The sequence below is a fragment of the Ptychodera flava genome, chromosome 15, assembly GCF_041260155.1.
Source record: "Ptychodera flava strain L36383 chromosome 15, AS_Pfla_20210202, whole genome shotgun sequence".
NCBI lineage: Eukaryota > Metazoa > Hemichordata > Enteropneusta > Ptychoderidae > Ptychodera > Ptychodera flava.
In genome coordinates this window covers 18,497,492-18,514,304 of record NC_091942.1, presented here as the reverse complement: position 1 = coordinate 18,514,304, position 16,813 = coordinate 18,497,492, and the positions used below count along the sequence as shown (strand labels likewise).

The 16,813-nt window shown below is 36.9% G+C and overlaps 2 protein-coding genes across 7 annotated transcripts in view; both read right to left on the bottom strand.

Moving 5' to 3' along the window:
• Nucleotides 1–16,813, bottom strand: part of LOC139151419 (sodium-independent sulfate anion transporter-like) — a 117,528-nt gene that overhangs the window by 11,177 nt on the left and 89,538 nt on the right. The window lies entirely within an intron of this gene.
• LOC139151420 (sodium-independent sulfate anion transporter-like) overlaps nucleotides 1–16,813 on the bottom strand; it is a 37,966-nt gene that overhangs the window by 8,170 nt on the left and 12,983 nt on the right. For all 4 annotated transcript variants that reach the window (XM_070724211.1, XM_070724212.1, XM_070724214.1 and 1 more), the window contains 6 exons: nucleotides 8,318–8,690; nucleotides 7,533–7,749; nucleotides 7,044–7,212; nucleotides 1,821–1,875; nucleotides 1,157–1,244; nucleotides 409–749 (listed from right to left, as the gene is read on the bottom strand). In XM_070724211.1, coding sequence (XP_070580312.1) covers nucleotides 409–749; nucleotides 1,157–1,244; nucleotides 1,821–1,875; nucleotides 7,044–7,212; nucleotides 7,533–7,749; nucleotides 8,318–8,548 — 1,101 coding nt within the window. In that variant the 5' untranslated portion in view covers nucleotides 8,549–8,690. The remainder of the gene's footprint in view (nucleotides 1–408; nucleotides 750–1,156; nucleotides 1,245–1,820; nucleotides 1,876–7,043; nucleotides 7,213–7,532; nucleotides 7,750–8,317; nucleotides 8,691–16,813) is intronic.

Sequence of the window (16,813 nt, the reverse complement as noted above, 5' to 3'; positions counted from 1 at the left end):
ACGCGAATGGAAGATGATTTTTTAGGAAATTCAAGCGTTGGTTGTGGGGAATCAATTGTTGATTTGAACCGCCCGTCAATCAAACGCTTGTATAAACTCTGTTTGCAGGATTAGCAAAAGGTGACAAAAGGTTGAGATCAGTTTGTGTAATTAATGTTACAGAAATCAAATATCGTACCGGCCAAGTGTTTGACTTGGAGGAGAACTCCACTAATGCAAGAACCTGGGATTGAAAATTGCGGCTTTAACTAAGATGACCTCCAATTCACAAATCTTGTTTTCATCTGAAAACATAATCCTATTTTGAATCTACAGATCAAGTTTTAATTTGTCATGCTCCTGTTTTGCTGGGTGGGATTTCCTTTGATGCAAGCTTTGATGCATATATTCACATATACATGTACTTACAGATAACACTTCACCTGTGGGCAAATAGTGTTTTACAAATCCACCGCTCTCTACATCTGGCAATTCAGTCGAATTTCCTGACAGGACTTCATCCGAAGCATTGATACTGGCATTCCAGTTTCCATGATCAAGTTGTGGCATCACTGTAACATTGCCGTTCAGGTGTTCAACCGGCCCAGATGACCCATCAGGGGGCAACTCCCGTTCATACGGAGGTAGCGGTAGTTCGAACGAAGGTAACCCTGCCGGTACATGCCCAACCAGCCGAAGGCCACTGTTACTATGCTTGACTATAGCATAGGCGACGCAAGCAGCTAGGACCACAATAACAGCATTTCGTGCTGAAAGACAGCAGACAGAAATATCAAATAGTACATTTTTCATTCAATAATTTGTTCTCAATAAGGAACTTTTGACATGATAAAACGTAAGTAATTTGTGAAGATTTTGTCAACACCAAGTGATATCACTTGATGAAAATATATGTAGTCCCTATAAAGAGAGTGTACTGAAGATGGGCAAACCACCTGTTTGAGTGACAGTCTATTCGCGGGGTAAAAACCTTATCAAATGATGTAGTAACCGGAAATATCACTAAATACTATTCCAAAATCTGCCTACTTGAAATCACTGTGAAAGTACCATTCTCTCAGAACACTCAAAACTTGTGACAGAGGTACATTCTGTAGGCAGCCTGGCTTCAGATCTCGATTCTCACACAGGAACTGAAAGTAACTCTGACAATTACCTGTTCCAAGCAGCCATACTGTTTTGTGCAAAATTTTCTGCCCGGTTGTCTCTGGTGCTTTCTTTGCAGCAAACTTGTCTTTGATTTTCTGTGAAAATAAAGAGGGAGAACATAGGCTACAGGAACAAGACAAATTTGTAAACAGTTATGATCAGAAGGAAATCAAGGAGTTGAAGTTTCTTGTGGGTCAGTAACAGAAATATTCAAATAATGTTCTCCACAGCTTGGAAAAACAGAGAGTTGACCAATTTACATAACAATGCCAAATTTGATTTTCTTTAAGAAAGAATATTTTTTGGTTTGGTTTAATATGAAAAACAAAAAAACAAAACGATTATTCACCCCATAATATCCCCATGTGAAGAACCCTGAACTTGAACAACATTCAGTCTAAATTTGACAAGTTGTCAAACACTGTGTTGAGTTTTTTCAGTTTGATGTCTTGTACTCAACAGGAAGACATAATCCAATGAGTTTCTCTGGCAAAACCCTATTGAAACTAGGGATTCTACAAAATAAATAGGTAACTGTATGCAAAATAGTTCAAAAGAAAATTTGATTTTAAAACAAAAATCTGGTGATATTCATCCAATCAAAGGGACATTGGTCTGTGAGAAGCTCATTCACAAGGGATCATCTCTAAAACTTGCACAACGATACTTACCTTCATACCCATGAGAATAATAAAACAACTGACTCCCATTACTATATCCTGCCAACTGCAAAAAACAAAAGTAATGTATGTGTCACATTATATTACTAATATAGGCACATTTTGTTGCAGAACAAACACAAAATTTTGAATTCATTTTTTTGACTATTCATGGTTTAATTTTTGTCAAAAACCCAGATTCTAGATTTGTCTGCTTTTTTGCTTTTCTTTTGATAACACATAGTGAATACGTCATAGTTCCTTCACACAAGCATGGAGGGACTGCATTTGCAATAAAACTTTTACTGAAAATCCAATTTTGAATAAAAGCTAATGATCATTTATCGATAACAATTCATTTGCATGTATATGTGTGGACATATTTGTCTGCAAAACCAACCAGATATGAACTGAAAATGCTCACATTTTTCATTATATTGCAGTTGTGTGTAAATTTAACCTTTTGTCACATGTTTGCAACTTCATTGAACGTGTTATGATCAACATCATGAACAAAATTCACCACAGATTAATTTTAAAGGTCATCAATTAATATGTAATTAGCTGAAATAAAAATACATTTTTTTGACTGCTGTGATTGTATCACCACTTTAAATGGCAAGTGTAATTGCCTCTGGTCAAGTCCTTCAAGCTGTATATGCCAAACTGTGAAAACTCATTAGATATGCACATTATAAATTAGCTGACATGAAAATGCACAATGACTTTCAATATTGTTTTGACCTGGTATCATCAATGTACATAGCAAGTCGCATCTACTTTGGTTGAGTCAATTCAGATATATATATCTAATTAGGAAAGTTTATTAAATATGCAAATAAGTATTTGGCTGAAGTAAAAATGCTTAATGACTTTCAATAATGTTAAATCATATTATCTTCCATATATGTAGCAAGTTTTGTCAACTTTATTCTCGTCAATTAGGATACATATCCTTAATTAGAAAAGTTCATTGATATGCAAATTAGGAAATGCCGAAGTAAAAATGCTTAATGACCTTCTATAATGTTAAATCATAGTATCTTCCATATACATGTACATGCCAAGTTTCATCAATTTTGATCAAGTCAGATATATATCTCTAATAATGATTCATTAAATATGCAAATTAGCAATTATCTTTCATGTTATCCCATAATACGTTTCACGGCTGATATATCTTGGTGTGATCATCATTTGTAATAAATCTCATCGAATTGTGTTCTGTCGTTCTCAATGTATGTCCGTTTTTTCTAAAATCATTAATTATGCAAATGAGCAAAAAGTAAGCGAGCCACGCCCACCATAAACTAATCAGTTCTTCCCATTTGCAAACTAAATCTGTGTACTAGATTTGATTCTGATCTGACCAGCAGTTTTAGAGATATCGGGCCCACAGACAGACATCGCTGCGACATAACTTCATAACGACATAAGCAACTTATGGCATTGTTATCTTTGGCTAGATGAGCCATACCATTGAGTTCAAAGGGTGGGACAGGATGGATACAGGTGGGTGGTGAACTTGTTTCCTTTTGTGACTAAATGTACTCAACCTTTTGAGTTTTTCTTGTCACAATGTCTGCCAGCAAGTATCAAAACCAGGATTTTGCACCAAGAACTTTGCTGTCCTGACACTTTCATCAAAACCGCCCACTTTGGAGGTCCACTTTTACCCAGAAAACAATATGGTCATACAAAAACATGGTAGTGCTGAGGTACACAGAGTCACCAGGCACTCCCTTGAATTTTGCTCGCTATGCAAAACTTGTAAAGATCGAAGTGCAGCAGAAACAAGACATTTACTTGCGTATAAAGAACACGTAACAAGACCCCGATTTGGCGCATTTGGTGTGGGCTGCGGCATACCTTAATTGACCTAGTTACTGGTTGACTGTACTATTCAACTGAACTTTCTTACAACTTTATTGACAGGTAAGATGGCAAAAATGAGTACTGCAAGACTTTGGGGCCGGGATAATCAATTGGGAACTGTAGTCTGACATCCCATACAGGAATAGCTCTGTTACTATTAAAAGTCTCGAGCATTCACAGATGAAAGGTTCCAGGGTTGGGAGACAACTAATGGCCAATAAGCCACAGGCATCTTACCCCCACCTGTACATAAATTTTTGTAATTTACGATTCCCCATGAAGGCAAAAAGTATCCTTTGCACAAGTAATACACAGCTTCAAGGTACACTCTACTAAATTAGAGAAAATTATAGAAGTACAGAAGAGTTAAGACAGTATATTATAACAACAAAATGATCACAGCATGTCATCATCATGTCCATCAAGAAAGTTAAGAGCAATATAATTGGCTGTTGCAATGGCAATTGGACAAATTGCTGCTCTGAACTACCAATCAGCTAGAGACAAATGGATTTGCCATAAAAAGTGAAAAAGACACATATTACCTCCTGCCTCATTGCAATAATATGGAATTAATGTCAGCACAGAAATAAATTGGACAAAACTTTCCTTTTTAGTTGCATTATCTAAATTTGGCAATTCTCTGTCTAATCACCAAAGTCAAACAAACACAGAATAAACAACAGCTTGTAGAGACTTAAAATTATCTGACAAAACCTGACATCACATAATACAAGGCTATTTATGATTATTACCTAACAAGTCTTCTGTAGCTTCCTGTATACAGGTTAGGCTCACCATCTTTGACAACAGAGATTATACCATGATGAACATGATGTTTAAGATATCTGTGTTCCATATATATCTAGCTAGGTGTCTGTTCAGAATGGAACACCTTTCCCTGACTCCCCTTCCAAATTATGCTGTCCCAGTATCTCAATTATTAAGCACCAGGGAACTGCACTGGACAGCCAACATATATGATGGCTGACTTGATTTTCAAGAATGACTTCATCCCTGCTCATGAACTATGTTTTCACATTAAAATGGGACTATGGACACTTTGTACGTGGCAACAAGATTATCTCTGCTATCTCACCAGTGCTGATGAGAGGAATGCTGGAATGTTCATTAAGTGACAGCAGAACGCACAAACAATGAATGTCACCACAGCAAAAGGAGTTCATATTTTCTCATTTTAGCAAATGTAACATCCATTCAACATACTAGACCAATCTATAGAAAATTTTATTTACTAATCACCATGGTGATAAAATGCAGCACTAAGACTTGCAGGTACCCTAAACAATTTGTGAATGTTGAATTTTAAAACACGTACGACTTGCAACGTCCTTGCCCTACTTCTCACTCATGGAATAAATCCTCTACTTAGGGTCAGCACTATTATTCTACCCAGGACTGAACTCCGGAGGGACTCATTGCAGTATTTATTGGAGCGAAGAAGGTGGGTTCAACCTTTCGTGCCCTGGCAGTCTGAGGGACCCCCATTAAATGAAAGCAATGGGCTGTGCCAAAAGGGTTTTACTTGAAGGATTGAACATCTTTGTATCCAACTCAAATGAATCAATATCACAATGGGAAGGCTGCAGCAATTAGGCATGGATCAAGGCACTTGGTTTGAACTCAATAGAATGAAATATTAAGTGCAAGACAAAGCAATGCTGTCAGAGCTTCCTCTGCTAGTCTTCATCTGCAAGTTTCTTCAAAAGTGTTGAAGCAATAGGAGGCAAGTAAATGTGTATTGAGTTTTCTTGTGAATGTTTTATTGGTCACACTCTATATTTGAATATGTGTATTTCATTACCATTATAACATAATAATAATGCCAGCGAAATGAGTCCTGAGCAAAAGTCAGTTTTTATCCCTTGATTCTAAAGTATCCCATGATGTCATTCACCTACGTCATGATGATTTAAAACACAAGGGATGTCACACAGCATCCTCATCCTGAGAGGGTTGTAGACTGAACAGAATTAAACTTCTGTATCAAAAAAGTCACTAACAAGCACAAGAATGAAACACAAAAATCTGCAGTACATGGTCATCAAATATAAAGGGGCAAAGTTTTGACCATAATAGGATATCCAAAAACATTATTCAGCCTTTTTAAATATTGATAAAATCACAAACAGTCCCTGTAACAGCTGTGGTGACGCAGTGGTTTGCTGACAAACTAAAAACATTAACCCTATGAAAAACTTGTACAGTCTGAATTTCATTAGCTGTTACCAGCATTTTTCAAATGATCTTTCCGTACCAACTACATTAACTTATCTTATTTCTTCACCTATTGCTTAACTTTTAATAATTGGTGTCACAATGCAAGCTTCATTTAGCAAATCTACCACAACAGATTTCACAATTCCATGAGGATAGTAATTAAATCTGCTACTACAGGAACCCAGTAGATGATGATTCAACTATGACATGACACATGGGCAATTTCAGTTTTCTTTCAAGTCATGGCTTAAAACTATATATGTCAAAAACTCACATTACTAATGTTTCTCTCTCTCTCTCTCTCTCTCTCTCTCTCTCTCTCTCGATCCCTCCCTCCCTCCCCACCCTGGCCCTGTAGACTTTTTGCATTTTGAGAGTCATGATTCTGAATTTGTGTTCTAGGTAAGCAGTGGGTGCAATTCTCCCAAGCAAGCTGTCTAAATATTCATAAAGTAATAGGGTGGTGACTGCAGTGCTTACATCCACAGCAGAGCTGGGAAGTATAAATCTGACAAGCTGTTACGTTTCAGATATAGATCAGACGTGACAACTAAAAAATATTGATTCACCTCTAAATATCACAACTGTTCACACACATCACTGATCATATATAATAATACACACTTTTCAAATCCAATTCAACGTTTTTGATGTTGTATATAACAACATTTCTGGCAAATTTCAACCTTTTTGGCACATCATTGATACATTTTATAAATATAGATTTCATCAGGGCGTTCAATGTCTGATATTAAACATCAGAATTATGAGGAAGAATGGAGGGGAATATAACAGATCATAGAAATCAGAATTACTGCCAATTTCGTGACTTGGTATTTCTCAGATTCCAACATCCATCCATTGCAATGTCCTGTTGCACCTCATGGAGCCCTCTGAAAAATAACTAATTGTGCCATGGAAATGCAAAATAAAATGGCACATTGTAATATTTACCACTTTTTTCAGCATGTTTTGATATGATTATTATACCACTTATGTAAACATGATTTCAGCTGCTGTTGTATACTTGGATATTGCTGTATTTCCGTGGTAACATACATGGTGGCAGTAGAAGAAATTCATGGGAGAAATATTACCAATAACACTTTCTTTTCTCACCTTGACTGTGGAAGTCCCTTACAAGTGTAATAGACATCATCTAAGAAGCCATGTCCTTTGTACTTGGGAACACCAAATATGTGCCTCAGTTGGCCAACTCCAATGATGACGGCAGCAGCCGACGTGAAGCCATTGATGACAGGAAATGATATGAAATTTACAAGGAAACCTGAAATGAGAGAAATTGTAGTGAAATGACTTTAATCAGACACTCTACTACAATGTGTACTTGGACAGCGCACAAAGACACTTGAAGGATGCTGCTGCATCTACAAAGAACACAATAGCGTGACACTCTGAGTAATGCCCAAGTCCTGTATCTATCTATCTATCTATCTCTCTCTCTCTCTCTCTCTCTCTCTCTCTCTCTCTCTCTATATATATATATGTGTGTGTGTGTGTGTCTTTTGACGTCTGTGACAGAAATAGATGCTTGATTTCTTGACAGTTGTATGCATTTGAATGTTGGCACCTCTATGCTATAATTACCTAAGTGGAAAAGTCCCATTAAAAACTGTACAACCCCACAGAAGAAACACAGCGTTATTGCATAGACTGGATTATTGAGGCCGTCTTCTCGCCCTGAATGGCCACCAAAGTCAGCCATCATCAGCGACATCACAGCAGTCGGTCCGATAGAGACGTCCTTGGCCGTGCCAAATATACAGTAGACAAAACAACCCATGAATGCCGAGTACAGGCCATACTGTGGGTAAAGCAATGGAGAAGGAACATATTAAAGTTTCTCAAATTTCAAAAGAATTCTAGCAAGGGAATGAGAGAAAAAGAGAAGGGACAGACTGATTCATCATATCAAAATGGAAGGAGATATGCATGACAAAAGTTTGATCTGTACACCTCCCAGTACCTGCTGATATTCAATGATGGATGAAAATGTTCAACTGGGCAGCATGCAATAAGATGATTTCATTAAACAAGGCTGAAATCTGCACGAATATAAAACTGATCAAAAGACCCTCAAAACGAAGAAGAAATATTATATACATTTTGAAGTGCACCGCATGTACACATCCAAATGAATGTGTATTTCTGCCTACTCTAACCGAATCAATTTTGTTTACATAAAGTGTTTACACTTGCATCTTATCCATCATTCCCTGTGTTCTTGAAATGTTTTTCCATGCCACAGTAATAGAATGTAACACCAATTACAAACAAATTCTTAACATGTGAAATTCTGCATACACAATTGGCTTCACTAAAAAGTGTGAAAGCAACAGGTCACAAACTTTGACCTCTGCCGTTGAACTTACCTGAACTGGCAGATGAGCGATTGAGGCATATGCAAGGCCCTGTGGAAGCACAGTTAAGCCTACTGTCAACCCAGCAATCATATCACAAATAAACTTGTTAGGTCTGTATTTAGGCAGCCACAGTGTGATAGGAAATTTTTGCTTCCAATTTTCCACTGTACAACTCTCCTTTGCAAAGTCTTTAACCTTGGTCTTGACAGCACTTGCTCCATCTCGAATAGCCTGGGCCATTTTGGAAAAATTTTGTATTGTAAGTATATATTTACAGAATAGAAAGGACAGATATTCAGAATTTTTTTTGCACAAAGGATCAGCCTCTGTAGTGTCTTCAGAATTATTGCTGTTGGTTGTTGATTGGCAAGTAACACTGGTTCTGAAAGGAAAAAAATATGAAATGTTGACAACGATTGATACAACTCTTCGACAGAAAAGGAATGGAAGAAAGCAAAAACTTTGTGTTTCTGAGAAAGACCTGACGTGGTTACTGTAAAAGTCATCAAGTTGTTAAAGAGCCTGTAACTTTTGTAGGTTTTTTTCATTATTTTGGTTTTTAATGTAAATCAAAGCTTCTTGTTCTGCTCCTCAAAGCATGTTGAGATACACAGTATTCAGCTTGTCAGTCCAGCCTGTACTCAAAGGCCCAATAGCATTATTTTTGTGATTTTACTTCCAAACTAAAAGAAGTTCGTCGGAATGTACTCATTGAGGGGTGTTTATACAAGTATAATAAACTGTCCACTGGGACTGCATGTGCAATTTTGAGCATTAGATAAATAATAAACGTTTGCCCAAACATTAAATGGCGCCCTCATGCAAACAAAGCACAAAAGCACTGTACGTGGTGCATATATGCATTGGAATCTTCACAGAAACAATAGAGTAGTCCAATATAATGCATAGTGCTGAATGTTTTCCACTGGGACATCATATGCTTTGTTTTCTTTGTAATATTACCAGTTTTCAAAAATGGCAGGAAATCAAAATAACAGTTAAAATTTACTTGTCCATATTTTTAGTAGTAAAAGACTATATCCTTTAATTTGTAGAATTTATAGGAAACCAGAGAAAATAGAAAGTCTTTTTCAGGTCAACAAATTTCAAGAGTTACAGCTGCAGGAGCTTCAATGTGTAAACTGCATTGCTATTGTTTACAAGTGAAGTTTGGTGTTGACTAGATCCAAATGTAAACAATAACAATGCATTTTACACATATTGATACTGTGTTGACAGACTAAATAGACGGTGTTTCAACATGCTTTAGGGAGTACAACAAAAACTTGCAATTGACATAGAAAACAAAGATAGTGTAAACAAGTCACTGACAATGACATAGTCCCTGTTTGTAACTAAATTGAAGTCTATATGATCCACAAGAAAAGAGAAATCAGAGTACCAAAGACCTATCCATGACTGATGCCCATGCATACTGGATTGTACTGTGAACAAACAGACTACTATGAATGGCATAGGGTTATGTCCTTTTCCAAGTTGGACAGAATAGGGTAAGTGCCTTTCTTGACTGTTACATCTTTGTATGATAAACATCTGCAGCAAGTGTTATCAGCTTTAACCCTTTCACCACCATGGTTTGTCCCAAATCCATTGTTTTCTATGGTAAAGTTGGACCTGTATACAGGGAACTGGGGGTGAAAGGGTTAATGCAGTCATTCGGGATATAAATCTCTAATTAAAATTTATACAAACATTCTTTCTCTGTTTAGAGATGCAACTTTACTACAAAAAACAATGGTCAATACCATGGTGATGAAAATGTATAGCCAATCTGGACTGCCATCCTAATTATGAAGCTGGTCATTCAATTAGTAATTAATGGACAAGATGTTGTTTAATGTCATTGCATTCTATTAAAACACTGCGATCAACATTTGTACCAGGTTTCATCAAATTTGCTGCAGTATTTCTAGATGTATCACTCTAATTACGAAAGCTTACTAATGTACAAATTAGCAACTAACTGATGTACTTGATACTTCTACATGACATTGTCTTTCCATGCTATTACAGCACTGTGAAAGCAACATGTGTACCAAGTTTCATAAAATCTTATGCAGTATTTCTAGACATATCAGGCTAATTAAGAAAGTTCACTAAATATGCAAATTAACATTTAATTGACATGGTTCTGCTTAACGTCTTTGCACACTATTACAGAACTGAGAATTCAACATCTGTACCACGTTTCATCAAATTTGATGAAGTATTTCTGGACATATCACACTAATTAGGAACATTCATTAAATATGCAAATTAACAATTAAGTGACAATAATGGTGCTAAATAATTTTGCGGGCTATCACAACCATCTGTACTACATTTCATCACATCTGATCCAATATTTGTAGACATATCACACTAATTATGAAAATTCATTAAATATGCAAATAAACACTCAATTGACCTGATACTTCTAAATGTCTTTGCATGCTATTACAACACTCTCAAATCCATTACGTCTGTGCCAAGTTTCATCAAATCTGATGCAGTATTCCTAGACAATTAAATCACACTAATTAAGAAAGTTCATCAAAATATGCAAATTAGCATTTAATTGACATGGATCTGCTCAGTGTCCAACATCTGTCAGGGCAGATATATTGTGTTGTTTCACATTTCATTGAGTGAACAAGTCGCAGCAGAGTAAGAGATCATACATTACTCGTGTATCGTTCTGTTTGGCCACTACACCTACACGGAGCTTGGAAAGTACAATTCAGGATATTCAAAGGCAGCCAAACTTTGAGAAACTTATACTGCTAAGATTTGTGATAAAAGAGAATCAGTACATAGCACTTTAAAATTACAAAGGAAGCCAAATGAAATACATGAAGTTATCACTTTTGGAAATTGATGCAGATGTAGTCACTATGATTTTTAAACAAAATACAATCGTGCAAATTTCATGACCATTGGACAAATGCTTAATAACACCATGCCTTATGCACCACAAAAACCAAATTTGCACAGGTAAACAGAATTATTTAAAGAAAAATGAAAAAAATTACATTATCTAAAATTCACAAATGCAAGATTTACGCTAATTTGAACAAGTAAGGCATCCAAAGGAATACCTGGCTAAATAACGAAGCAACAAGCCATTTTATGAGAAAAATTTCACACACATGGCAGCTGACAGACTCTGGATGACAGACGTCAGATGCTGCACAGTCCGTCACCAATCTAACCAGCTCTGCATTGTTGACGACGAAGCTGTCACCACAAAGATTCATGACTCGGCAGTTCACAGAATTACAAACTCTATATTGAAAGTTTCAGAATCCTATTACTTTGTTTTCTTTCACACTGGTGCAAAATATATTTGTTAAACTGTTCAATATCACCGCCGTGACTTACGCGAGTTAAAGCTGAGAAACGTATGAACTTGAGCTTGGATCAAGAAAACACTACCCATATGTAAAATTTACAAACTTGGTGGACTGCTAATAATCCTGTTTTCAGATTAGGGGTGAAACTTTTCTTTTTGGCATTCTTTGAAAGGAAATGAAAAACTGAATTGTCTTATTATCAACCATGAACTGACATATCCTTAGTAACCAAACCATGCCCAGCTTTTATGGACAACCTATGAGCTCATTAACAGCTACTAGAAATTGTCATTGTTTTATCTGTTTTGTTCATGTGACAGTAAAATTGTAAGATAATGGCATTAAATCCCTGGTCCAATAATCATTTCCATTCAAGGTAATACATTACCAGGTCCATGGGACAATTGTGATTTACAAATTTAAGTAGGACCATCCTGAACCACTGATAGTTAGTGGTGGTACCAGGTGTCCGGAATGGGTAAGCATACCCTGCTAGCATGCTACACCCGTCAGGATTGGTCCCAAAATTGTCTAAATATTGTATGAAAAGATACAGGATATGAATCACTGTAATAAGTCAAAGCCGGGAATGCTGTCGTTAATCATTTGAGTGACCGAGGTGTCATATTTGGCCACAATGTCGTAATATCGATCGTAGAACTTTTTGAAAGTCTTAACAAGTCTTTTTGTTGTGTATCCCTGTCTCAGTAATTTTGATGCCAATGAGCTGTGTCTCAGTTGAAAATCAGTGTAGGAATCACAAGCCCTACAATACCTGAGAAGTTGAGACACGTACACACCATAAGCAGATGCAGATGGAATATTACTTGACAAGTGGGGATAATTTATGATTTCAAAATCGAAATCATCCCTTTTTTCATACAGCTTAGTGTGTAGCCCATTAGTACCCACTTGTAGGAACAGATCAAGATATGAAGCATCGAGTTCCTACCCTCTGTTGTTTCTTTGATATCCAACTCATCAGGGTAAATATGATGTAAGTAATTTGATATGTCTGGATTGTCTAGAATAATCAGATCATCAATATATCTGTGCGTGTTGTAAAACGCCTTGCAAGTTTTTTAGACCCTGCTTTGTAGAGAGATTGTAGGAACTCTGCTTCATATGAATACAGAAATAAGTCTGCAAGAAGGGGTGCACAATTTGTACCCATTGGTATGCCGATAGATTGTTGAAATGTCATACCGCCAGACTTAACAAATATGTTGTCGATTAAGAAATTAAGCATTTAATTTCTTCATCTGTGTATTTGTGCTGGGCACAAAGTTGACGATTATTTCTACATTTCAACATACTGGAAACACGATTACTAAAATCACACCAATGTAATACCTACAAGAGAAGTGACTTTATCCCTTCATTGGGTCAACAATCAGGTTGTCTGCACCAGAATCTCACTCTCTAACCACTGAAGACAAAAAGTTTGAGGTGAAACATGAGCCTACCAAGTAGCTCTGTGATTGGTTCAGCATTGAAGCTGGAGAGCTATAGGCGGTAACTGTCTATGCTAGAGCACAATAAAACATAAAATGGATTGTACTACAGACAAGGTATAAAATTCTCATCTGGTCCCCCATCACCTGTGATTTTAACAATAACTATCAAATCTTAATTAAAAACTAATGAGCAGACTATAAACTAACTTCCATCTGATTAGGTAGTTTGAAAACACCTTGAGACAGCTCAGATGAAACACACACCACAGATGCTCTACTGTATGATGTGGTTCAGATTCCGGCGACCGTCCTGTGTTTCTCAAGTTAAGGGCTGCTCCAATGTCCAGTGCAGTATGTACAAAGTTTTAAAATGTAGAGATTATATTGACTTTTCTCTATATTTTGCCTCTATATTGAACAACTTAACTTTTAATAAACTTCAAGAAACATGTCCTTGGTTGTTAAAAAATTCCGATACCCCTCCAGGATTACAATATTGGTAATTAATCTTCATATTTGTTTTCAAAACATCAAAACAAAGAGTTTAATGATTAGCAACTAAACTTAAGTGATTTAAACATGCACTTGGTTATTTGTGAGCGCTGTACCCAACATGCTGAATGATCTGAGAAACTGTTTGCTTTTGGTGTTTGAGCAGAGACTAGACAGAAACTGGCGGCTTGGCTTGTTCTATGGGGACCACAAACATTACAACGGCAAGCTAAATTGTATTTTCAGAGTATGTGCAAAGTCTGACCACTGCTAATCTTGATCTTGATGGTCAGAAGAAAAAAAAAGAAACGCAACTCACTGTTGTATTCTTGTAAGTATTTGAAGAACTCGGTTTACAATTCCAACTGAACAGAAATTGGAGTTTCATCCACTTGAAGCAAGAAAATGACACCTAAACATGCTATGATACGCAGTATATGGGAACACTTTAATCTTGGATATTAACAGGCAATTTGATAGTTTTGCACACAAAAAAACTCTGACACCAAGCTACAAAAACTATTTTGTTGATTTCCATTTTGTCCTCCACATCAAACAAACCAAGATATAACCAAATACACCCTGGCAGTGGGCCTGTGAGGGCATCTCCAGGGTATACACAATCCACGGCTACAATTCGAGGATTTCTGGAAAATGAACTAAAACCATGTGTTGATAGATTCAAAGTCAAACTTACCGGTGATTTGCGTCAAACCAGGGGAACACACTGCCACAATGCAGGTCTGTCAAAACTTATTAACCAATCACGTTGTGTGAATTCAGACTGCTGATGCAAACGAAACAGTTGTTTTCAATGATCTGAATCAGAATGGTCCTGAAGAAGACGGCCAGATTTGCAACTCGAGCCAAGACGGAGAGATACACTCTGCCACTTCCAAGCACCTGGGTCTGACACCAGACTAAACAATCAACACCGGAGTGGCTTCTTTTTGATAACCCAAACTACACCCATGCTTCAGTGATAGATGCACGAAATTGTTGATGAAGGAGATTTATTGGTACAGAGAAAAAAATAAATGTCTCTTTGCAGGTGAATGGCCAAACCGTACTATCAATTAAAATGTCAAATTGTCAGCTATTCCATCAATCACCAATGACAGAAACCAAAAAAAAAGTAAAGGTATTATGGTGATATATACTGGAACTTAATCAAAAGTCAAAAGTTTTCCTCCTCAGTTAATAAAAGCTCTGGGATGACGAAGTTTTGGCTAAGATCTGTTAACCCATCACTTTATGGTCCAAAAGACCAGTGAATATCAATGCACTTGCGTGTATGATCAGCTTGACATTCAGGAACAGCTGGGTCATAGTCTAGCCATTCATCAAAGACTGCAAAGTGTGATAATGACCTGCTAATTATAGCACCCCCCTAGACTTCTTGATATCTGTGTTGATGGAGCTTAGTTATGCATTCTGAATACAGACAGGGCTAAAGTAATCATGCTGCAGGGGAAATCCGTACCCTGTCCTCACGACAGTTATGGTTGCATTGTTTTGTCGAGTCCTAGTTTTCTCGGGCAAGTTTTTAATGACAATTTCACTTCAGTGATGCATGCAGGAAATCAGTGATGAAGAAAATTTATTGGTACAATGAGAAAAATTTACAGTCTCTTAGCAGGTGAATGAGCAAACTGCACAAGCAATAATGTTAAAATTGTCAGCTATTTCATCAATCATCCATGCCATAAACCAAAGAAAAAAATTTTGGCTAAGATCTGCAAAATCACTTGGTTTAGCAAAGCATGCTGGGTAGACAATCTGATTCAGGTGCAGAGATGGCAGCATCTCTGCTCTTGGTCCTTTCTACCTGGTATCGGCTCACCCCCCACCCCCCAGTTAATCCATTACATTAAAGGGACCTGATAACGCTACTAGGTAGTTGAGAGTTGTACATTTTTGAGTTTAGACGGGCTAATTCTTCATATTGCAGTATGTATCTGAGATATTATCACACATAAAATACCTTGCAATAAATTGTAATACAGCCATACCACATTTGATCCATAAAATTGATGACTTTTGAGTCGCCGCATAGGTTGTCGTGTAAATTAAGGAAAGTCAAAATTAAGAATTACAAAGCTACAATATTTTAAATCTGTCATGCAGATTATATTTGTTTGATGAATTACCCTGTCATGCAACAAAATTAGATAAGGTGTCAAAACAATACGTTCTTACCATCAAAATGGACATAAAACAAAAATACGTACATGTATGGCACCAGTTAACACCATTCACCAAAGGGGCTGAACGGTTTTCTATTTTCATAAGATTTCATGGAGGGTACAAAAAATCCAATCAGTATTTGGCCACCCTTCAACCAACCAATCTGATTAAAATTGGTTGTACAGATGATGTCATCAGCCTACTTATGGTTGTTTTTGGTCTGATGGTGGGGGGGGGGGGGTTGTGAGCTGATACCAGATTGAAAAGACCAAGAGCAGAGATGCTGCCATATCTACACCTGAATCAGATTGTCTACATAGCATACTTTGATAAACCAAGTGATTTTGCAGACTTGCTAATCATATACTCAAGTGCATTTACATTCATTGGTCTTTTGGACCATAAAGTGATGAGTAAACAGATCTTTATAGCCAAAACTTTATCATCCCAGAGCTTATCACTTAGGGGGAAGAATTTTGACTGTTGATTGGAAAGGTCCAGTAAACCGGTATATCACCGTAATACTTTTACTATTTTTCTTTGGTTTCTGGCATGGGTGATTGATGGAATAGCTGACAATTTTAACATTACTGCTAGTGCAGTTAGCCCATTCAGCTGCAAAGAGACAGTAATTTTTGTCATTGTACCAATAAATTTCCTTCATCAATGATTTCCTGCATACATCACTGAAGTGAAATTGTCATAATTCAAGTGAACAACTTTCCGGAGGAAACAAGGACTAGACAAAACAATGCAAACATACTGTCGTGAGAACAGGGTACGGATTTCCCCTGCAGCGTGATTACTATGTCTGTATTTAGAATGCATAGCTATAGAAGCATTAGCTATAGCTCTATTAACACAGATAAAACAAGTCTTAGACTAAGGAGGTGCTTACCCGGTCATCGCCACACTTTGCGGTCTTTGGTGAGTGGCTAAAATATGACCCACTTCTGATTTACAAGCAGCTTAGGTGTACCTGACATGTACCTTTTTCCAAAACTTTTTTGACCAAC